This window comes from Hypomesus nipponensis, chromosome 7 (assembly GCF_054491055.1).
Source record: "Hypomesus nipponensis isolate SF chromosome 7, ASM5449105v1, whole genome shotgun sequence".
Classification (NCBI taxonomy): domain Eukaryota; kingdom Metazoa; phylum Chordata; class Actinopteri; order Osmeriformes; family Osmeridae; genus Hypomesus; species Hypomesus nipponensis.
The window spans coordinates 12367494-12391966 of record NC_140367.1 but is presented as its reverse complement, the minus strand read 5'-3'; the positions used below and the strand labels follow the sequence as shown (position 1 = coordinate 12391966).

Sequence of the window (24473 nt, the reverse complement as noted above, 5' to 3'; positions counted from 1 at the left end):
GAGAGTGAGAGAGACCAAGACAGAGAAAGGGGTAGAGAGAGAGAGAGAAAGGGATAGAGAGAGAGAGACATAGACAGAGGGAAAGGAGAGAGACAGAGAGGGGAAGAGAAAGATGTACAAAATAAAAATAAAAATCAGTTCAATCGGTTCAAAATGCAGAGCAAGAAAATAATAAAAAAAGAGAAAGAGAGAAAGAGACAGAGAGTGAGAGACGGAGAAAGTGAGAGACAGAGAGAGTGAGAGAGTGAGAGACAGAGAGAGCCACTAGGGACAGGGTGCATGAGATGAAGAGAAAGAGAGAGACTTAAAAAAAAAAAAAAAAAAGAGCGAAGAGAGAAAACGAGAGCGAATATTAAAACCGTTTTACCGGATCAATACAATAGCTCTAGAATCAGCACAATACAACGTGCGCACACATACACGACACACACACACCATTTCCCTTACTCATTCTCAATCCACAATGAAATGAGAGAAATAATCAGAAAGACTGAGAAAGCGAAAAAGGGTTGGAGGAAGGGGTGGGGAGGGGAGGGCAGAGTCAGGGGCTGAAGATGAGGGGCTGCATAGCTGATCCTGTATAATGAACTCGCTATAATGAACCCTGAGCACACACACACACACACACACACACACAAGCAGCAGGCTTGTTGAGCTTAATCATGAGGAAGGACCTCTCTGTGTGCTAATGAGACACCCAGCTAAGGTCAGAACCGAGGTTCAGATGCGCGTGTGCCTGTGTGTGCGTGTGCGCGTGTGTTTGTGTAGACGGGTGCCAGTCTGAGGTCGCATCTACTCGACTGTCTTGTAGAAGACACCGTTGGTGATGAGTGAGTAAAGGTGAAGCAGAGGCCCATCTCACCTACGACCTGACAGGACCTCTCACACCAGTAGCGGACTGGCCATCGGGAGCATCGGGAGAATTCCCGGTGGGCCGAAACACTTCTGGGATGGAGGGCCGCTTGCCTTATCATTTTTTTAACTACAAATACAAATGTTGGCAGAAGATCGAGCGACACAGTTGGCCGCCCCCCCTTTCCCCCAGGCCGGTTGGTCTATTCCAAATGAACGTCTATGCATGAACGTCTAGAGCCCCGCCCACTTGGTCTCACTTACACACGACAGTGACACTGACAGATTGAAAGTTAGCTCATAGAGACTTTATAACGATGGAAAACCAGGCTAAGAAATGTAAAGGTGGGGCTGAAAAATTAAGAGACAATAAGACATCACTTCCACTAGACAAGTGCCATCTCTATCTGTCCAAATTGAAAAACGGCTATGTTTATTTTACATAAAGCACAAAAAACTATTTTGCGCTCAAATAAAGGCCCAAAAATTGCTGCACGAGCGAGCTTTAAGTCTGGAACTCCCAAACTAGCATCACATCAAACACAGAATGTGGATGCATTGGCAGGGCAGCTGTGGTGGCGTATACAATGCCTGGTTCCGGTGGGCCGGTCTGGATCAAAGTCCAGGGCCCTTTTTTACTCCCAGTCCGTCCTTGTGTCTCACACCTCCACGATAGTGACCAGCGACCAGGGACGCTCACCTTTCCTCAGAAGGCTGAAGAAATTCAACATGTCCACTCCTGTCCTCATCAATTCCTGAAGACACTCCATCCCAACGGATGCATTACAGTATGGGAACTGCTCTGCAACAGACCGGAAGCTTCCATGAAGGACGGTTTAGTCAACTCTCTGTAACAAAGCACCAACGCCTCTCATGTCGTCTAGAGTTACTTCTCAACTTGACCATCAAGGATATGTTGAAGGGGCACGAGGACCTAAACTTGCAGACGCAGGAACAGTTAAAGTAGGCTGGATGTTCAATCTGTGTAAAGCAGGTAGCCAACCAATTATACATTTAAAAAAAGAATCCATCAACTTTTACTTCCGTCAAAAGATTAATTCCTGCTTCCTCACTGATGGATCGTACTGTTTTAAGTGGTATCAACCAGGGCTTAAGAGCACATGATTGATCTGGAACTTGACTGCAACTAGACCACTAACAACCTGAAATACTAACTGCTCTGACAACCAGTGTTTCCGTATACCATACCATAGTTACGTATCTTCCCTCTAGCATTACATGTGGCTACAAGTGCCCTGTGACTTGTCGTAGTGTACTTTTTTTTCGCACTTGGGCGTCAGTCTCCGACTCAATCCAACTCTCTCAAATTCTCTCGTTCACATGTCCATTCATCCGCAGGAAACGAGAGGCAGCTGATCCTATTCACTCCATCCCAGCTGTGTCCCGGCTCCGCTCTCCCTCTGTCGTCCTGCCATCCTTTCCCCTTTGCCATCTCCCCCGTCCCCTCAATCCCTCCTCCTCCCACCCCCCCCCGTCCCCTTTCTACTTTGACTTCGATTTCTCGACGTTCGCGTCTTCCTCCTCTTCCTCCCAATTTGCCCCACCGCTCTCCCTCTGTCATCCTGCCTTCCTTTCCCCTTTGCCATCTCCCCCCCCCTCAATCCCTCCTCCTCCCCCCCCCCCCCCCCCGTCCCCTTTCTACTTTGACTTCAATTTCTCGACGTTCGCGTCTTCCTCCTCTTCCTCCCAATTTTCCCCACCCCTCTCTTCCCATTCACAATCGTTCCTCTCATCCGTCCACATCGCTCTGCTCTTTTCCTCTCCTTTGCACCAATTCTCGGACTTCTCTTTTGTCCACCATTATCTCTGCTGTAATTCTCTCTTTCTCCATTATAGTCATCGTCATCTCTCCCTCTCTAAATCACCGGGACTGTAAACATGGCCTCTCCCTTTCCAGCCTCTCTTTATCCTCCGCACGGTCATAAATATCCCACCTCTGTCTTGATGTTGCTCTATATATCATCTCCAAGCCTAAATTTGCACCCAGAGATGCGGTGGTAACAGACTGCACATCACGCAGTACCGCAGATTATATATTTCCTACGAAGCTGCAAAGACAGACCAGACTGTAGATAAAAGGTTCTTCCTGAGGTTTTATGTGGTGTCTAGGCCGATTGCAATAGATTTTTACGTTTAACACACCGGCATGAAAACAAGAAGAAAAAAAGGATTGCTTTCTGACAAACTTGCTTCCTTTAGGGTTTTGTTGTGCAAGTGAACAGGGTTGTCTCATGAGTTTTTACTGTCAACTCTCTTGGTGGAGTCTTCCTTCCTTGGGATCGGTTCCACTGCTGACAAGGATGGAAGAGGATTGACAAGCACACTGTGTCTATGTTCGTGTGCGTGAATGCGTGTGTGTGTGTGTGTGTGTAAGTGCGAGATAGAGAGAGACAGATAGATAGAGAATGTGTGTATGATTGAAAGGTGTGCACATAACTTTTCTGTGTTTGTGAGAGAGAGAGAGAGAGAGAGAGAGAGAGAGAGAGAGAGAGAGAGAGAGAGAGAGAGAGAGAGAGAGAGAGAGAGAGAGAGAGAGAGAGAGTGTGCCTGTGCTTTATAACCCTGACCATGACCCCTGGACATCTCTTGGTCACACAAGCCTCATCAGCGAATCACACAACATTGTGTTCCACACAATCCCCATTCTCACAGCACGTTCCCTTATCGTCCCAGTATCTCCGCGACAACAACTCTATTCTCACACGACAGCGGCATGCTCAATTGTTCTAGTCCTACAACACGAGAGCACTGAGTCAAACTGCGTATTATTCTCTGCAACGCAGAGAACTCCCATTGTTCCTTTGTTGACGCTAAACTTCCTGACAATGGCTTTGTCCAATCCGACCATCTGAACAGACCAGGGAAACCACAATTCAGCCAGCAACGAAACAGGAAGAGCAGAGATGTGTCATGTTCTGAACACCCTGTGTGTGTGTGTTTGTGTGTATGTATGTGTGTGTGTGTGTGTGTGTGTGCTATAGTGTACAGTAGTACCTTGTATGAGCGCTGTGATTTGCTGAGACTTCTGTGCAGGGTGTTCCCTCAGTATCTCCAGAGCAGTCCTTCCTTGGTCGTCTCTGATGTTGGCATCGATCCCTGAAACCAATAAATAAGTCAGACAGACGTCCAGATGACGTCAGCAAACACACACACACACACACACACACTGCGAGACGGCGGACTGCTGACATGTCCATAATGGAGGTTGGCTAAAAACGGTTGGTTTTGATAACATGGTTGATAACACTTATCACTCCGACCTAGAGTGAGTTAGGAGGGAGTCCGGAGAGTGCTGTTAGAATTGGAATTGAATTGGTGTTTTTTCGCCATGAAAGTTTGCACAGACGAGGAATTGACTTTGGCAGGAGAGCCTACCTCGGCAGCCATTTTCGGCGCCAACTACAAAAGTTACAGCACATCACATGAGGAGAGAGGAGGAGAGAAAAAGGCAACCCCCAGACAATGCTCCTGGAGGAGTACAGTGTGGGAACAGGCAAAAACCTCAGCACATAAGCCCAGCACCATTTACAAGACACTTGCAACGGGGAGTGGGGGGGGGGTAGACGAGCAGCATCTGGACCTGCAGCCATGGTAGGCGCTGGACGAAGACCCGCCAGCCACCCTGGGGAAACAAGCAGTCGAAGACAGAGCCGAGCAGGGACGGTGGTCAGGGAAAGGAGGAGAAAATGCGACCGCCTTCGTCGAGAGCCAAAGAAGAAGGTTTTTAGCCAGCTGGACACGCACAGGCACTCATGTCGTTTTTAGGGCTGCAATAAAAGGGCCTGTTTAGCTGAATCCCATGACTAGGCAAGAACCAAATAAGTGAGAAACAAACCCCCCTCCCCACACACACGCACGCGCACACACACACACACCACCCTGTTAGAGAACTCCAGTGACTCAAGGGCTTGGCTGCAGATATGTGTATGTCTTGATGACAGTGAGTTGTGAGCAGTGATACTCCGAATCAGACAGTCAAAAGCACATTTCAACATTGTGACATACACACAAAAAAAGCATTCTGTTTTCGATTTGATATTAAAAAGAAATCAAAAAAGGTAAACAGTTCAGTAAAGGGTGTTTGAGAGATGGCAGAATGTAAAAAGGGTGGTTTAAGAGACTTTAACGAGACTTTTCTCCCGAAAAAAGAAAACAAAGAGATGCTTAGAATAGAAATGTTTACTGGTCTACATCCTACAACAAAAATGTTCTTGGAATAGCAGGATGACACAGTTTGTAATAACATATTGACAAAGGAAGTGGCCTCCCAACTGCAGGCCCATCCGTCCCTCAACACACCACACACGCACACAATGTTCTGGGCCAGAATGACAGACAGATGGGTGAGTTTGGGTATTCTGGGGGTCAAGGCCAGTGAAACGGCACGTGCAAGCAATCTCTTTTACTTCCTACGGGAGGAATAAACCTTGGCCCCAAGCAACATGGCCGCCATGCGCTCCTGGACCGGAAGTCCTCTAGGGCATGGGAGGAAACAGGAAGTGTTTGAGGAGGGTACAGAGAGGAGAGTGCAAAAAGTAACTGATTATTTCTACTGCCTTTATCTTTTTGTCTTGCCACACTACAGCTAATCTGTTTGAGTACAAGAAAAAACTGAAGCATGAAATTGAACACGAAGCATGATGCATGGAAATCATAAACACACCCAGACACACACACACAAACACACAGCCCTCTCCATCTGAGTGATTGACGATGACAGCAGCCATCGCTCTGCCGGGCTGCGATTGGGTCTAGTTATCGCTCGCCCCCCTGATCCCTGTCAGCTGTGATGAGATCATCAGCACGAGACAAGATGCCAGTTATTATGTCACTCCGTGCCCGGCGTAACGCCGCCTGACAGCCAGGGGACAGGGAAGGGCAGGAGGTCTGGGGAAAGGACCGGGATGGATGACAGCGTCACTGCCTTGAAACCTCTCATCCGTCCAGTGTAACCTATACCAGGCTGCCTGGAGACCAGTGTTGCTGGGCCTAAGTGAAGAGTTATGTAGCCCGTGGTAGGGTCACAATCCACCGTCTCATTGTTCTTTAATCAGACTGTGACTGGAAATGAGTGTGTGTGTGTGTGTGTGAGAGAGAGAGAGAGAGAGAGAGAGAGAGAGAGAGAGAGAGAGAGAGAGAGAGAGAGAGCGAGAGAGAGAGAGAGGGGAGTGGGGGGGCTGAGGTCACTCACCTGAGTCGAGTAGAAGCCGAACTACATCCATCTTCCCGAAGAGAGCTGCCTCATGTAGGGCACTGCCATTGTCCGTCTGAGAGGGAGGGAGAGAGAGAGAGAGAGAGAGAGAGAGAGAGAGAGAGAGAGAGAGAGAGAGAGAGAGAGAGTGAGAGAGAGAGAGAGAGAGAGAGACAGAGAGAGAGAGAGAGAGAGAGAGAGAGACAGAGAGAGAGAGAGAGAGAGACAGAGAGAGAGAGAGAGACAGAGAGAGAGAGAAAGAGGGAGAGGGAGAGGGAGAGGGAGAGGGAGAGGGAGAGGGAGAGAGAGAGAGAGAGACAGAGAGAGAGAGAGAGAGAGACAGAGAGAGAGAGAAAGAGGGAGAGGGAGAGGGAGAGGGAGAGGGAGAGGGAGAGGGAGAGGGAGAGGGAGAGGGAGGGAAGAAGGGAGAAAGAGAGGGAGAATTACAAAGATAGAGGGAGAGAGAGAAAGAGAGAGGGGAAGGAGCGTCAATGTTTACCATGAACGTACCATTCCTCACCATGAATTCTCCCTCGCTCTACTTAGTACAGGGTGGAAAGGTGTTCAGATAGAAAGAGATACACATATAAAATCACATCACAAAGAAAGAAAGAGACACAATTACTTCCTACTTCCTGCCACTTAGTTAGAATGATTTTATAGCTTTGCACAAGTATGCGTCCAGGTAGCCTGGCTGCCAGCCCAACTTCTCCCGCCCACCAAAAAATGTGTTCGGGAAGTTGGGTCTGGAGGGTCTCGTATTGGGGACAACTACAGAAAACCCAGAATCGGGACGGACCAATGAAATTGCCAGGGCGGGCTTTATACGATGATGGACAGATGATCAACAGTAACGTAATCAACAACGTCACAAAAGAGCCCTTGGGTTGAATTCGTTTTCAACAAACAACATATTACGTTGCTCTGATTGGTTGTAGGTCTATCCAATTGAGCGAAGAGGCATTTGTTTTACGAGTTCTGTTGAAACACGCCCCGTAGTCACAGCCCAACGGAGAGTTTTCAGACTCATATTCTGACTAGAATTATGAGTATGACAACGTCACGCTAGCCTCCAGGTACACAACACGGTACAAATGCCCTTGTCAAAAATCCCAAAATCCCCCCCAAATTTTTTTTAAACGACAGCCCATAACTCCCTCCTTTCACTGTGGGCTCAATGTTAGCAACATTCATCTTTGGACACCAAGTCCCTGTACAACAACCTGAGATACATGATGCAATACATAGAAACACCAAGGGCTGGGAGACCGTCTTGTATCTCTCCCTTTACCAACACGTCGACGACAGTACTTAGGCAATCGAGACAAACACACGCTTTACATATGGAATCCCCCCCCCCCACACACGGTTCCTTTCCGAAAAGCAGATGAGTCCACTAAGGCCACTCGCCATTCCACGCACCTGATCGAGGCACCTTGCCTACAGTGTCTGCCACGTCCTCAGCTCCCAACAGGCCGTGTTCAGAATCTCCTTCTACCTCGCCAAGGTGTCATTCAAACGTTTCAAATGTTTCTCGAGCCAAAAGACTTCCTCCTTACACAGTGTTCCAAGAGCACGACATCAAGCTGGGCTCTGCAGCCGACACATTACGGTTCAAAGGATCCAAACAGTCAGAGAGAGCAAGGACAACGCGATGAACTCAAAATCTGCGGGAAAAACGTTGAATCCAAGTCTTCACACCAAACATGGTCCCCCGCCCCCCCCCCCCCAAAAAAAAAAACATTTGAGATAAACAAAAACAACCCCAAAACTTGAACAAAACTCGAAATCGTTCCCGCGACACTGGGAAGGAGCAGAAAACCACAACATCACAACCCACGCTACTGTCAAACCCTAGACAACCAGGGAAAGGATTCGGAGCGCTCGCGTGCACACCACACAAACACACACACACCCATCCAGGAACAGGAAGCAAGACCCCCGGACCTCTCTGGATCTCTTCCTGTCCCGTTTCCCATGGCGATTAGGCGATGATGTCACCGGGAAGCGAGGGAAACCAGCTCTCCTCTCGCTGTGTTTCCAGGAATTGAGGAGGCGAGATTAGAGAGAGATGCTCTTATAGGGCCATAGACCACCAGGGACTCCTTTGTTTGGGGTTGTTTTTGGTTTCCCTCCATAGAGAAAGAGTGAGTGGTTTGTATTGAAATGCTTAGTGTGGTCTAACACTAAGCACTAGTGTAAGCAGGTATGGGAAGGAGGGAAGGGGAGTATGTTGATGTATGACAGATGATGGGTTTAATGTGAAGTGCTGCTAATTAGTTTAGTGTATGCGGGTGTGTGTGTGGGGTGGGTTGGTGGGTGTGTGTGTGTGTGTACAGTACGTGGGTTGCTGTGTTTGTGGTGTCATAGTTTGCTGTGTGGAGCATCCACAGGGAATACTAGGAGACTAGTAATACTGAGAGAGAGAGAGAGAGAGAGAGAGAGAGAGAGAGAGAGAGAGAGAGAGAGAGAGAGAGAGAGAGAGAGAGAGAGAGAGAGAGAGAGAGAGAGAGAGAGAGAGAGAGAGAGAGAGAGAGAGAGAGAGAGAGAGAGAGAGAGAGAGAGAGAGAGAGAGAGAGAGAGAGAGAGAGAGAGAGAGAGAGAGAGAGAGAGAGATGGTGGGTGGGTGGGTGAGTATGGGGTATCCGTAGTGCTCGATACATTATTCATCCACTGACAAGCCAGCAGGACTTGACAGTAATTATTTCAACATGCTGCACAATGGCTTGTAATGGAGGCAGGCAGACACACACCCAGGGTTACACACAGCCACACAAATATGCCCAGATAGATATCATTCTGACCATGTAGAAGTACCAACAATCACAATCACAGACACATACTTACGGACTCTCACACGGGCAACACACACACACACTGCTGACAATTTACACATTTACATCAAAAATATCATTTTTGGATAAGTCTCTTGATTCTCTTCCCCTCTACTTTGCAAGGTGCTCTTTGGAGATAAGAGTGGGTACAGTAGGGTTGCACAATGTATGCACCAATGTGTGTGTGTGTGTGTGTGCGCAAGTGTGGTTTAAGTATACCATTGACCAGTGTGTACACAAGCAGCATGTGTCCAAATCCTATGTGAGAGTGACATTACTGGAGGGAGGGAGAGAGAGAGAGAGAAAGAGAAAGAGGGAAAGGGAGAGAGAGAGAAGCAGAGAGAGAGGGTGAATGAGAGAGAGAGAGGGAGGGAGAGAGGGCAAATGGGACAAGGGGAGAAAGGTACAGAGAGAGAGAAAGAGAGAGAGAGGGCAAATGGGACAGGGGGAGAAAGGTAAAGAGAGAGAGAGAGAGAGAGAGAGAGAGAGAGAGAGAGAGAGAGAGAGAGAGAGAGAGAGAGAGAGAGAGAGAGAGAAGGGAGTAAAAAGGGAGTAATTGTGGGTAAAAAAATTGTGGGTAAAAAAACAACGAGAGAGGCTAGTGATGGGAGAATCAAAGGCCAGCATGTTCCCACATCTCCTCTCGACAGAGAGAGCCTAAGGCAGACCCCTGCGGTGCGGGGGACTGCCCTCCTCTTCAGATGTGTGTATACACACACACACACACACACACACATGCAGCCTACCAGGGAACAAGGAGGGCGGCAACAAATCGTAGACAAGAGAGATGTATCTCTATCAAAACATTGAACGAGCATGCCGTACAATCCTTCAGACAGGCACCCGGTGGTTACGATAACACAGGCGAGATACGACAGCGACCCTTCCGGAAACATCTGCAACTGTCACAGCAAAGAGGGCAGCAAAGGATGACGGTGAGTCAAACCGTGGCACAGAAACAGAGGCAGGGAAAGCTACAGAGCTCTGGAGAGGAAAAGCGCCACAGACGACACACAAATGCAACATTGGGTAGCGTTAACATCGATCTCAACGTTAGTACCATCTTACAGCATTGACTGACAGGTCATACTATAGCGATAACAAGATTGGATATGATTCCAAAAAACGATACTTTTTACATTTAAATCATGTAAAAACAAACATGGTGCAGCAACATTGACGTCTACAGTGGTAAGCGACGACAAGGAAAGACGTACGACGCACGACACAGTCGAGAGAGCAGCGCGAGCCAATACGACCCAATAAGAAAACGCACCACAACCACGTCAGCGTTGCTTCCTGTCTTTACTGAGCATGTGCAAAAGGAGAGGCCAACAGAGATAAGACCATGTAGTCAGGAACACCTCGTCCCACTCCGCCTCCTCTTCTCTCACCCTCCTCAGTCCATCTATTATTCATTCGTTTCCACCACCACACCATTCAGTGCACCTCATGCATGCTTTCAGACCCACACACACACACACATACACGCATGCACACTGTAGTTCAAATGAGCACAAACCGAGGTGTACATGCCACGAATGTAGCGCTTTTAGACTTTTGGCATTTACCGAATTATTCCCCTTTCCACCATGAAAAAGGAGTGGAAATTCCATCACATGCACTCATCCTTGACCTCTTAAAACCTGCGCCCGCACACGCGCACACGCACAGGTACAAATGCAGGCACACATGCACACACACACCACCTAAAAAAACCGTTGCTATGATACCCTCGGCAGGAGTACAGCAGAGATTCTTAGCCCCTGGTCTCACTTTCTTTAAAATCACAAGAGACAAGCGCTTTAAAAACGAATGTGAGGGAGAAGACTGAGATGGGAGGGAGAGTTCCTGCTAACAAGCTCTGCAATGGCAGCACAATTAGTCATGTCAGCATGAACTGCAATATCATCTCTGAGGTGTGTGAAGGCCACAACATGCAACCCTTACACCATTAGTACTCCCGGAACCCCATAAAGACGGGGTTCGAATCCCACCCAAAGCTAAAACATAAGGCTTTGTATTCCAAACGTGACACCCGCATTCTCTGAATGAACCCCAGAGCTAAGCTGCCTAAACGGTGAGCTCAAACCCTCCACTGACAGCTTCATCCTCTTCGCTAAACAGCACCTTTCACCCCAACCGTCAAGAGACACACCACCAATGAGTCCTATGCATGCCCTTCCCCAAGGCTGTAGCCATGGAGTCAACGTTGGGCGAGACAGATTACATTTTCTATGATCATTTCGGACAGCGTGCGTGGTTGCCTGTGGTAGTGTAGCACATTTATATTTTTATATCAATATAGTGGGGGGGACATTTTGACCAGATTTGAATATTGGGGGGGGGATGTGTCCCCCCTAATATGTATTACGATTACAGCCTTGCCCTCCCCAAACTGACCCAGGATCCCTTCCCCTGCAAGAACATCTTGGTCAGGACGCACTGTTAGGATGAAAACATATATAAAAAACGTTGGCCTTGAAAGGCCTCAAACACTGATGTCAACCATTGGACGATAGTTTCCACGAGTTGTGGTCATTGGTTTGTTACGGAGATCCATCAAAAGAAACCGAGGGCCCAACTTATTTCCGAAAAAAAAACAAAAAACAGACTAAACGACTATCTTATCATAGCTCGCCACCCCCACCACCTGACCCCATAGTGACCCCGGGTGACCCCTGACCTGGCAGTTGACGTCCATGCCGGCCTCCAGCAGGGTCTGCACGGCGGCATGGTGGCCGTTGCGTGCGGCCAGGTGCAGGGGAGTGTGTCGACGCGTGTGGCAGGACATCAGGTTGGGGTGGGCGCTGACCAGCATGCAAACCACCTGTGGAGAAAGAGACAGGTTAGCCACCCCCGCCTTTTCGAGCGTCCCTCTCATCATCTCTCCACTTCCTCTTCTCCTCTCCCCCCCTCTCCTCCCGATCCTCTCCTCCTCTCCCCCGTCCTCCTCTCCTCCCTTCCCTTTCCTTTCTATTCTCCTCCCTGCCTCAGTCGCTCTCTCCTTCCCTCCCTATCCACCCTCACAGTCCTCCCTCCCACCTCTCTTCCTCTCCTCCCACCCTGTCTTCCCTCCCTCCCTCTCCTCCCACCCTGTCCTCCCTCCATCCATCCCTTTGCCCTCCTCTCCTCCGTCCCTCTCCTCCTCCTGACCTGCAGCCTCCCGTACAGAGCAGCCAGGTCCAGGGGGGTCTCGTGGCGGCTGTTCCTCATGGTGGGGTCGGTCAGCTCCTGCAGCAGCACCGACACCACGTCAGAGTGTCCGTACTGGGCCGCGCAGTGGAGCGCCGTCTCCCTCTCGTGGTTCTGGAGAAAGAAGGGGTGGGGAGGAGTCACTACACCTGACGTTTCAGCTGTTAAGATGGTAGATGTGGCTGCTGGAAAGAATGGTACGGATCCTTCTAGGGATAGGCTTAAGAGGCCTACACTCAAAACAGTACGTCCGCTTTCTTATGCTTTACTGTTTATCATCTACTGTACATAACCATACACAGTATGTTTAGCTATACAGAACGCTGGATGGATGGACTTATGATCTATCCCATAATGCATTCCAGACAGCTCCATTATGAGAGACACTAGGATCATTTTGTTTTGCAATTGAGACATGCCAAGATAAGCTTTGCAACTTTATTAGTCAGTTATTCCGTTGCCATTCTTACACGATCCGTGTCACTATTCAACATAGATCCGAGTATCGTATTTTTCGGAAAATAAGCCGCATTTTCTATGAACCGCACCCCATCAGAATGAGAGCTTTGTGTTTGTAAATCTGAGTATAAACCACACTGGAATATATGCCGCACTTGATACGGAAACCATGATACCAAGCAATGCACGAGTATAGGTGATCTTACAGCATGCCGTTGTGTAACACACTTCGAAAACGAAAGGAAAAGTGCATAATGTATGTTTTCTATTGCCCGGGAATTAACTAATAATTACCTTGAGACATGAACGACCACATGTGCGACGTTACTCCCTAACGAGTTAAATAGCATTCATGAAAAAATTAATGTTTCTGCTGTTGTTTTGTGATAAAAACATGCATAAGCCGCATCGAAATATAAGCCTCACCACCACAAGAAAAATGTTAAATCGAGGTATAAACCGGGGCTTTATTTTTTTTTTATACGGTACTATGTTCTATGTAGGGCGGTCCACACATGTCCGGAATGTTGTAACAACAGCTCATTGGCTAATTTTTTTTTGAATTCAGCACGTGCTTCTGTGCTTTGTCAATTGTGTTGTGTGCTTAGTCAACATTACACAACCCAATATCTAGACAATTAGAAAGCCAGATGGAAGCTGCCACCTCATCACTCATACCATTCCACTAATCCTGTCTGCTCAGAACAGAATACACAGCGATATCCTTTATAGAACCAAACCTTTAGAAGATATTGCCGTATAACCTTGACTTCCATGTTGCTCCAGCTTTCACTGTCAGGGGCCGCATGCAAAACTCTGCTAACAGTCAACCTGGGTGAAAAACAGTTGGACGATGGTTTGGAATCGGCTAACAAAACTTTTCAGAACCTGCCAGGGCTAAGAACTAGAAGTTAGGCACTAGGAGTTGCAGTGCTTAAGTTGATTTGAAAAAAAATGACTGGAAGAATTCAGTCTTGAGGCCGTGAGGGGCAAAGAGTGGATTTGGCTTTGGTCCAGTCCTTGGCCAGCCAGAGGCCCTGTCCCTTCAGGGCTCCCTTGCCCCCCCTGGGGGCCAGTAGGATGACGAGACCCCCACAGTAATGACTGCCGCAGAGTCAGTAAGGTCAGGAGGGGAGTGATGAATGACCATGCTCGGTACAGTGTGTGTGGATGTGTGTCTGCATGTGTGTGTGAGTGTATGTGTGTCGGTATATGGGTGTGTGCGAGAGTGTATGTGCGTGTGAGCCTTCAGCTTTAGTACCATAGCTAAAAGTCTACGAAAGTTGAGGCTACTTTTCGCTAAGTACCTACAGACATGTCTTCATCTGCAAGACAAGTAGGTTCCCTTTCGTTCTTTTGGTGAGCAGTCTCACAAGCCCTACATACAGGGCTCCAGACTGCGACCAAATGGTCGCATTTTGCGACCAGTTTTTGACACAGTGCGCGCATTTTTTACAAACACTCGCGCATGTGCGACCTACACATTTTGAATTCATTGGGTGTGCACTGTCAGCACACGTTAGCAACAACGCATAGATACGACGTTGTAGTCAGACAGCGATATCAGTGTTCCTTCTGTATTAGTACCGTAGCTAAAAGTAGAGGAAAGTTAAGGCTATTTTTCACTAAGTACCTATAAACCTAGCTGAAAGTCTTGGAAAGTTTAGGCTATTCCCATGAACGTCGTAATCTGCCAGACAAGTGGGTTCCCCTTCGTTCTTTTGGTGAGCAGTTTCACGAGCCCTTGTTACTGTACCTGGCGTCATGGAGCCTACCACTAAGTACTTATTTAGCACTAGCGTTGCTACTGTATCCCTCCCTGTGTTTGAGCTGTTGCGCTGTTATTATACTCAGCAAGTATCGTGTTGTGGTGTCGGAGGACTGATTGAAAAGTGCATCATACATTTAAGTCATTTAGCTAAGACTTGCATGTACAGTACGTAATTGTCACATTAAATAATGTATTTAAACTCAAGCTCATATGGTGTGTCGCTGTATATCAGTTGCAAAAATGACAGTAAAAAAAACGGACCCATCTGCATCCGACGCAGGCACACCCCACAATTTCCCCAGAAATTGTCCCAGGGGCGATTCTAAGATCAGACCTTTAGGGGGGCTCAGCCCTCAATGAGAATGTGACATGAATACAGTGCCTTGCAAAAGTGCTAAACGTAAACCCCCCTGCTCATATAAATCCCCTAATTTCACTGGATAACAATTGATACATTTATGTATTATTATGCAAAATATTGAATGAAAACACTAAGGATGTCCCTTTCTTCATTAACTACCAGCATCAAATGATAATAAACAATATATTTTAAAAATATATTATTTTTAGGGGTGCTGAGATTAAATGTAGCGGTGCTTGAGCACTCCTAAAAGGGGTCTAAACCATTGCCACTAAATTGTACCCTCTCTAGTTACATTAATAAATGCATTGCAGGTCAATATAAGGTGTGCCCCTAAATGTTCTGCTTGCGCTCCTAATATTTTCAGTCAGGGGCTACTGTGCTCCTAGTCAAAAATGTTAGTCCGGAGCCCTGCCTACATACCCGTCATGGAGCCGAGCAGCTAAATACTTGTTTAGCACTAGCATTGTTAGCTACTGTATACTGTATCCCTCGGTTTGCGCAGTTGCTCAGCAAGTATTGTGCCGTGATGTAGGACGACTGATTGACAAGCGCATCCTACATGCAATTTAAGACTTTGCTACCCGTGTACACCGTATTTTCTTCGAGTAAACGCTGCAGTGTTTATTACACAATGTTCATATTTGTTGCGGCATTTATTCAAGGGCGGCGTTCATTCGAGGGCGTTTAATTAGAAAGAGAGATTTAGTGAATTGTAGCTGTAGTGCGGCCATAGACAAACAAAGAATAGACAAGGGGTCAATGGAGGTGCCAAACGTATCTAGGTATGTTTCCAGGCTGTGATATCAACACCCTGTATTTTTGTGTGCCCTTCGACTGGTTAGCTCCTGCAATTCCCACAAAGCAGTCGTCTAGTAGTTAGCTCGAGGTACAATTTCCCGGGGTCAGCTTCTCCACGCTGGGCTAGACTGAGACCAAATGGTCGCATTTTGCGTTGTTACTGACAATGATCGCTTCCGTTTGATGCAACTTTTCAACTATGAGGCTGCTATAGCCTATCACCATTCCCTCTTGCAGGGGAAATGAGATGACAACTGTTTCATTATACACTTCAATCTTGGTATTTTGAATTGTAAGCTAAATGAGCAGATTTAAAAAAAATCTAAAAATCTATTTTATATTTTTATATTTTAAATCTGAAATAGATTTCAAATATAAATCTATTTTAGATTTTTAAATCTAAAATAGATTTAAAATGCTTTTAAATCTATTAAATCTTCATAAATAATACGTTTTATATCAAATACGTGTGGCGGCCTGAGGAAACCCGTCGGATGTCGCGGCAGATCGAAAATTGTTTATGTAGGCTACCTAATTGTAATGTACAAAAATGATTACTTATGAAAAACAGTTCATTTCAACGGATTTTGGACGTAAGATTTTCAAGCCGTCAAATCGAATGAAACGGAGTGGAATCTTTGAATGCAGTTTTCTCCATTATCACTTTTTGACACGGGTCAACTTTAAAATGATGTAACTTCAGTTGTGATGAAGATATCTGAGTAATTTAAACACATTTGTATTCAGGAGAGTTTGTAGATCCCAAATATGCAAAATACCCCCAGCCGCCACACATATACAGAAACAAATATCTTGTTTGTTTTTTTTTTACGGACCCATCTGCAACCGATGCAAGCAAACCCCACGCCCTCTCTAGTTTACCTCTGCAGTGCAAGAGCACAAGAGGAAAAAAGAGAGAAAGGTGGGGGGTTGGAGGAAGTAGCGTAGACACACACATGCACACACACACACTCACATGAGAGACACTGAGGCAACAACATGACAGCATGTGCTTCACGGACCAATCAAATCCCTCCATTCCCTCTCTCTGGAATCCCCCTCCCTCCCCCCAACCCCCCCCCCCACACACACACACACACACACACACACACACACACGCCTGGTTCATGCTACAATGGAATCTTCCAGAGCACAGCTCTGCAGGTCTAAAATGATGTTCAGTGCAGTTAGCATTCAGAGCACATCCAGTTCCAACACCAAACTGTATACTGTACAGTCCCCTTCAGCTTTTACGCAAGACTTTAATCTGTGTTCATGATGTACACGTTTTCATATTGATAAGCCACACCATGTTAGCATTTTGGTTGGGATGTAGATGTCAACAAAATCACACGATGAATGTAAACAGTGTTTGTCTGCACACACGCACGGGGCATAAACAGTTACACGGCACACCACACATACACAGATGCACAGGTGCACACACCCATTTAAACAGACACCATAATTACCACATATTCTGGGGTGTCATTGTACTGTTTGGGAAATGTAACCAACACAAGTGTAGTACAGTGTGAGTGTGTGCGTCCGTGTGTGGTGTGGGGGGGGGGGGGGGGGGGGGGCTGACAGAGGTGCAGTAACAAGAATAGGAAGAAAAAAAAGAGGAGAGACTCAGATAGCCAAGTGGGACCAAAGAGAGGGGGGAGGGGGTGTGATAAAGGCAGGAAAAAAAAGAGGGAGAGAAAAGCAGAGAAAGAGTCACGGATACGGACAGGGAGAGGGAAAACTAGGCCCCGTGTAGCACATACTGTACATAAATACGTCCTGTATATTACCATTACCCCGGCCATGACAGCTTGTCAATAGGCTCTCCAGTCGGAGCACACAGCACACTGTTGCTCCAAGAGCTGTAAGCCACAGCCGTTCTGTCACACTGCGTCAACACTTACAGACTACCTACTTGCAGAATATTGATGTGTCTGCACTAATGGCAGTCATCACGCACCTTTCAATGTACGCCCGCTACAAAAGGAATTGGATATTTATATGGCTGCTAGGCTACATAATTAGCTAGCGACTGTGTGATTTATAGACATTTATGTAGCTGACGATGTGCGATGCCTGCTGCGATGTGACACGTTCGCGGCCACAGACGAGACTGTTCACCAGAACAAGCGTTTAATTACTTTTAAGCCATTGTGAAGACCCAAAACACACACAGAGAGATACATTTACAGGGACAGACCCCACAGACACCTTCGCGCCAACCCGAACACGTTTAGCCGACACCATCAATGTTGACATGCTGTGGGTAATCTGCAGTGGGCTGAACACAAACGGACGATTTGTGCAAGTGAAAGATACGTCCTCTGACACCATCCCAAAGCACAGTGAGAATTGAGAAAGGGAGACAGTTGCTGTGTAACAGACTTCCCTGTTTGACAGGACTTTCGGTCCACCACTGTCTGCAGTGCCTACTTACAGTTTTTCTCCATTGCTAAGACAGATTTCTTGAACGTGTACTGTGTTTTCTCCAAACTTTAAACGCGAATCTTCATACTTACACTTCCAAACCCTTGACTTTTGACACAAAATCAAACACTGTAGTCAAAACCATATTATCTGTGGTAAAAACCAAACTTTGCATTCAAATACACACAAAGCCCTCAAATAAATTCAACCTTCTGAATACCCTTTACACATTGCTGGGACGAATTGAAAAGACTATTATAAAAAGGTTTTCATGAACCATTGACTACAACATGTCCCTGAATTTCAAATATGTTCCGCCTCATGAATTTGACCTGATGTAAATCATAAAACTCACAAATACTGCAATTGTCCTTCTTACAGGCAGTTTATTTTCTATTTACATTATACAGCAATTGCATGTTGAGCTCTTGTTACTGTAGTGGTCACAGTATACAAATAGTACTACTGTGTCAACAACACAAATTCATTACTGTAAATTGTAATTTGAGGAACAAAGGCTAAGAAAAAAAGGAAATAAACAAAGCATTTTCACCTGGGTAACAGGGCTTGAGTACGCTACAGTACTGTTCATTCTGCGTCAGCATCCTGTCTCTGACCAGGGTCAGGCCAGAGATTTTCCTCAACATCACAGGCAATGTTTTCTCTAGCCAAACAGCAGGGGAAAATGCCCTTGAATGCCTGAGCCATCCCTTACAGGACTCCACAGCAATGTCCCCACAAGCTAGTTCCATGGCATGGAGAAGGTTGTTCTGTCATAGGGATTTCTGTCATAGTGTGGCATGGATCTCATTTGAGATTGTTGTTCTTCTTACTCTTACTCTGTCTCTTCCTCTCCCTTGTCCACCTCCTCTCATTCTGACAATTCTGCCGCTTCCTATGATATTTGCATGCATGATTTTTAAGTACAGATGAGCTTACCTTTGCATTACGGTTTTTCCGATTGCTTAGACACAAACATTTCAAATAACACACAGTTAGTGAAACTCGACACTCGAGGAGCAAAACAGAAGCCCAGACCTGCACAACTATAATCATATTCTCAGCCAAACACTATTTGTAAAACACTACACACAGCGTTTTGCAAACCACTAAACACACTTTTCTACATTAGAAACAGAAATCTAAAATTGTCACTTACTTGCCTTTTTTAGACATAAAAAACAAGTGCATAATTGTGAACATACCAATCAGGTGTCAGCACTATAAAAAGGCAACAGGTCAGTGTACCCGTCCTCATCAAAAATGGAAGGCAGTGTTGCAGGAAGAGGAAGAGAGAGGCAGAGAGGGGGAGCCGTGGAGGAAGAGTGGTAGGGAGAGGTAGACCTGCCGCTGAAGAATGGGCCAAATTTACAGTATCTAATGAAATTCAAACAACATTGGTTGACCATGTTGTGAACCATCGGGGAAGATTGAGAGAGGCTGGACAGAGAGTTCAGCACAACCTCAGCAGATATACGGTTGCAACAGTCATTTGGACATTTCGACAGGAGCACATGTGACAACTACTTTTCTCTGTCTAGAGTATAGTACAGTAAAATGTAGCCTACTATATGCACTACATCTGTACTTTTTTTGTACCCACTTACTGCAGTCCATGATTGAAATAAATTACTGTATTTAATTTGCTGTGTTTACAGTATGTAGCCTACTATGCAGTAGGCTACATATGAATTAGGTTCAGATTTTCTGCACAAAATGCAACCTTTACGTAGACAATGTGGAGAAATACAGTAAATATTTTGATCAGTGTGCAGTACTGGTCTTGTGTGTTGTGTTTGGTCAACATATTCATGTATTTTACATACTTGTAACAATAACTCTGATAAAATCAAGCAGGTTATATCATTAGAAAAGAATAGTTAGTGTAAAAATGTTTCAAAACAGTGTGTAACTGGTTCAAACAGAGTCCAATTTAATGAGTGTGGCATATGGTGACAGAAATAGGTTTTTATACATAATTGTATAGTTTTGAACTAAGTGTTTAATTTAGAAAAAGATTGGAGGTGTTGTGCTACTTGTGTGTCTAGTTGTGTGAATTGTGTGTTGTGTTTTGACAAAGTGAGCCCTGTTTTCAAAATTGCGCTTAAGCAATTGGAAAAAAACTGTCATTCCAAACCAATGATTGCTTGTTGAGTATTTTTGGTTGTCAGTTCTTACACATGGATAATTGGTTGCTAAGGGTGTTTGAATTGCACTGGTTTGAGTTTACATATCAAACGGCAGTGTTTTCTAAATGACATAATGGTGACAATTGTGTCTTAAAGTGAGAGGTGTGTTTACACTTTTGCAAAGAAGTGTGAATGAACCTGAGTAAGTCAAAAGCTCTCTCTTGGAAGTCGCTTTGGATAAAATCGTCTGCTAAAGGGATGAATTTAAATGTAAATGCATAAAGGGTCAATTGTGTTTTAAGACTGGGGTACATGGTCTGTCTGCTGGGAATTGGCAAAATGGTTTTGTGAGGATGCCTTATACATACAATTTGTGTGTGTTAGCAATCAAGAAAAACTGTAATGCAACCTTAACGAGACATTGAAGAGAAGGTGTGTTTGTGTGTGTATGAGAGAGAGAGAGAGAGAGAGAGAGAGAGAGAGAGAGAGAGATAGAGAGAGGGCGTGAATGAGCAGAGAAAGGATAAGTGGCAAGGATGAGTGGAAAAAAGTGAAACAAAAGACAGAGCGGTAAAGAGAGAGAGTGAAGAGAGGTAGAGAGACAGCGAGAAGAGAGAGAGGTAAAAAGCGAGAGGGAAAGAGAAGCAGAGAGAGCAGAGGGGAGCGTCTCTCCCGTGGCTTACACTTCACAGCCAATTGACCCATCTCTCACGCTCTCTGGCACGGGCACACGCAGGGAGCCAGAGAGAGCCATCCCGCAGACTCCCTCACACACACACACACACACACACAGGGACTACCACAAACATGTACGTCACGAACACATGTACTACACAGTACAGACACAAACTCTTTATGACCCCCCTGAAATGCTGAAATATGCTCCCGCATGTTCCACACACGTACATAAAGTCGTCTTGCTGATTTATGGAACACTATTCACTTGTGTAATACACAGCATCACATGCCATTTTCTGTTTATACACGCGAAACCCGATACAGTTGCCCATTGTTACACAGGGACATTTGGCCGAGCGTTTACACAGTGGATGGAGAAGGATGGGTCTTCCCCCAGACTAGTCCTTGGATTGGCTGATCTGCCCAGAAAATGTCGTTTCACACGTTTAAATATTCCAGGGGAATGAATAGGAAGCATATGGTTTCATTTAGAGGTGTCACTTTACACACACGCAAACACACGCAGGAGTGTATCCAAGGACACATACACACAAGAGTGTATATGAACATGCACTTCTACCCACACCACACACCCACACACACGTAGTGACCTCACATTACTCGTGACCCTTTGCCCTTTGTCTTGGTTCACATGGAAGCTACGCTGCACCTGGGGGTGGAAACGCAGCAGGGGATGGAAACACACCACACACACACACATCACATTTACCATTTGCAGGCAAGGACATTTGGTCCACTTTGAATCACTGGACAATGTTACTCGCACAATCTGGTTCATTTCCCACACTCTCCGTCTCTCTTCTGGAGCAATCCGTTTCTACTTCCCTCTGTTCAACTCATACTATTCTTTCTTTACTCTCTGTTTCTCCTTCCTTCTCTCTCTCTTTCTCCTTCACTCCCTGTCTCCTTCCTATTGTTCCTCCTCCTTCTCTGTCTATCTCCCTACTTTACATTCTACTTCTCCAGGGTAAGAATCTGGGGAGGGAGGGAGGGAGGGAGGGAGGGAGGGAGGGAGGGAGGGAGGGAGGGAGGGAGGGAGGGAGGGAGGGAGGGAGGGAGGGAGGGAGGGAGGGAGGGAGGGAGGGAGGGAGGGAGGGAGGGAGGGAGGGAGGGAGGGAGGGAGGGAGGGAGGGAGGGAGGGAGGGAGGGAGGGAGGGAGGGGCGTAACCTTCAGGCCTCCTGCTGAAGAAAGAAAACATTCCTAGGATGTGTCTGCCGCCAATGTGGCCTGGTGAGGACCTAACACACACACACACACACACACACACACTTGTCATGTCCACTTGTATGTTCCAGTCTCCATTTATAAACGATTTACGCATGTTTTATTTTCCTAATAAAAAAAATACAAAGATTATTACAGATGTTGGCATACAGTTATTGACATTTAGGACGGCTGCTGTAGATGATCATAATGACCCTGGCTCACTGTTGCTCGTGTATTTGATGCGCTGTTCATGCGAGTCCCCATGTTCTGTGCTGTGTTCGCGGAGGACATTCAAGTCTGAGACACTCTCACAAGTTCACACACACACACACACACATTATTTAGTTCACTGATACAGGTCATACAGAAACCTGTTCTTCGAGTCATACAGACCCAAATCCCCAGCCTCCTCCACAGAGATGAGCAGCTCAACACAAGCTAGCCTGCTACCTGTCCTCTCTCCTGTCTCCCTTGACAGCACTCAAAGTGGGTAATGGCAATGTCGTTAGTAACGGAGTCGCAATTACTGACACACTTACAGTCACGCCGACATGTGAGGCTGTAAATATCTTCCGTGTTGATATTTCCCTCGGACATACATTCTCACACGAGTAGATTCCGAAACAGAGCTCAAAATGGCTTTCGCAAAGACAATCTTTCAATCGCGGGTTGCGAGGGGACACGGCATCTTCTCATCTCCTGAAGGGGGACATAGTCCTGGAGGACGGCAGTCTGCCCCATCTCACAGACGAACAGATGGAGGGAGAGGACTAGAGCAGATGACACAGGTTGGGGCGTATTGAAGGGAGTATTGAAATAACTATCATGATCCCTTTTAATGTCTGTTCTACATCCACAAAACGTACATACTGTAGCCACTTGACTGTTTCTTTTAGCTATTTAGTCACAGTATAAAGTCCTCTTAAGATATTCACAAGAATATGTCATGAAAATAAACCCAATTACAAAGCAGAATTTCTAATCGAGTTTGTACTTAGATACAATACTTTGGAGTGTAACTGCAGGGATGTATCTGGGCTCAGATAAAAACAGGCTCTCGGAGTGAATGAGGAGAGTACATTGACTGCCAGTAGATGTCCTTCAAACGCACCCGGCAGGTTCATCGATGCAGCGGACACCTTGAAAACGTCTGCAGCTAACTAACTCAGCTTCTTAACCAACTCAGCTTCTTGAGAAACTTCATGACCAGCCCACGACATGCTCAGATGGACGCGCACAATCAGAGGACTGTGAGAAGCGAGAAACAAAGAACTCCCTCTGTGTTTAATGGTGTGGAAATGAAAGAGGTACGAAACCACTTAACGCCCATTAATGGTGTCAAACCGACTCTCAGTCTTACTGTCACCCGGTCATGAGCACATGCACAGTATTATGGGATATGCGCCCAAATGCTAGCTTCCCCACACACAAACACACACACATACAGGCACACGCACGCACACAAACAAGTGCAACATCATTTGTATGTTTAAGCATAAACATAAACAGCTGTGTTTTTTATGTACGAGTGTGTGTGTGAGTGTGTGTGTGTGTAAGGGGACTCCTGGAACCAATTACCCCGTAAACAGTGGGTCCCGCCTGTTTTACGACTGACCAACAACCTCCAATAACCTCTAATAACCTCCCATTGGCCCCGTAACAGAGCTGCCACACCTTGAGGGCTGTTTACCGCACACCCTCTTTCTCACACACACACACCATCTCTCTCTCACACACACACCATCTCTCTCTCACACACACACACACACACACACTACTCTCTTCTGGTGCTGTGACATAGTGGAATATACATGTACACACACAATCAGAGCCCGCAAATAATCAATGAGTGAGTGTGTGTGCTGTATGTAATGGGCCTCTTCTCGTCCTCCTCCTCCATCTTCATATCAAAACGTAAAAGCTGGCGAGATTAAACGGGTGCCCCTTTCGGAGCTCCATAATATACATGTTGTAGTAAACGCACAGATGAGTCACACGTACAAACTTCAACAACCAAACGCACATACGCACGCATACAAACACCAACAGGGATACAGATCCACACACCAAGAATCACACACAAACACTCACACCAACAACCTCTGGCACCAGTAATGGTTTGTGTGGTCAGAGTAATATCATGTATCTCTGAATGGGCTAATGTGTGCAGGGTGGCACAGTGTAGTGAGTCTTGATGGTAGCTGGGCTCTGTACAGCTTATCTCTGGGACTACAACAACGCATGCAGGAGTCTGTTTCCAGGGGAGACAGACAGACAGACAGCACGCACGCACGCACACCACCACTCCAATTCAGCCTATCAACGAAGAGGTGTATTTGCTCGCTAAACACACACTGGTACACGGACAGACATACACGCCTCACACACCCATACGCAGACACACACACGGGACGCAATTTACAAGGAACAATGCGGGCAAAAAGAAAAAAGATCAACACATCACCTTTCCACGAACCATAAACCTGCAACAATCTGCAAGCGGCTATTTGTCCTGACTCA

The 24473-nt window shown here is 46.3% G+C and overlaps 1 protein-coding gene across 2 annotated transcripts in view; it reads right to left on the bottom strand.

Moving 5' to 3' along the window:
* The window catches only part of anks1b (ankyrin repeat and sterile alpha motif domain containing 1B), a 184383-nt gene that overhangs the window by 104695 nt on the left and 55215 nt on the right, over nucleotides 1–24473 (bottom strand). For both annotated transcript variants that reach the window (XM_084702070.1, XM_084702071.1), the window contains exons 4-7: nucleotides 12055–12207; nucleotides 11585–11728; nucleotides 6065–6140; nucleotides 3868–3969 (exon numbers count right to left, since the gene is read on the bottom strand). In XM_084702070.1, the coding sequence (XP_084558196.1) occupies nucleotides 3868–3969; nucleotides 6065–6140; nucleotides 11585–11728; nucleotides 12055–12207 (475 nt within the window). The remainder of the gene's footprint in view (nucleotides 1–3867; nucleotides 3970–6064; nucleotides 6141–11584; nucleotides 11729–12054; nucleotides 12208–24473) is intronic.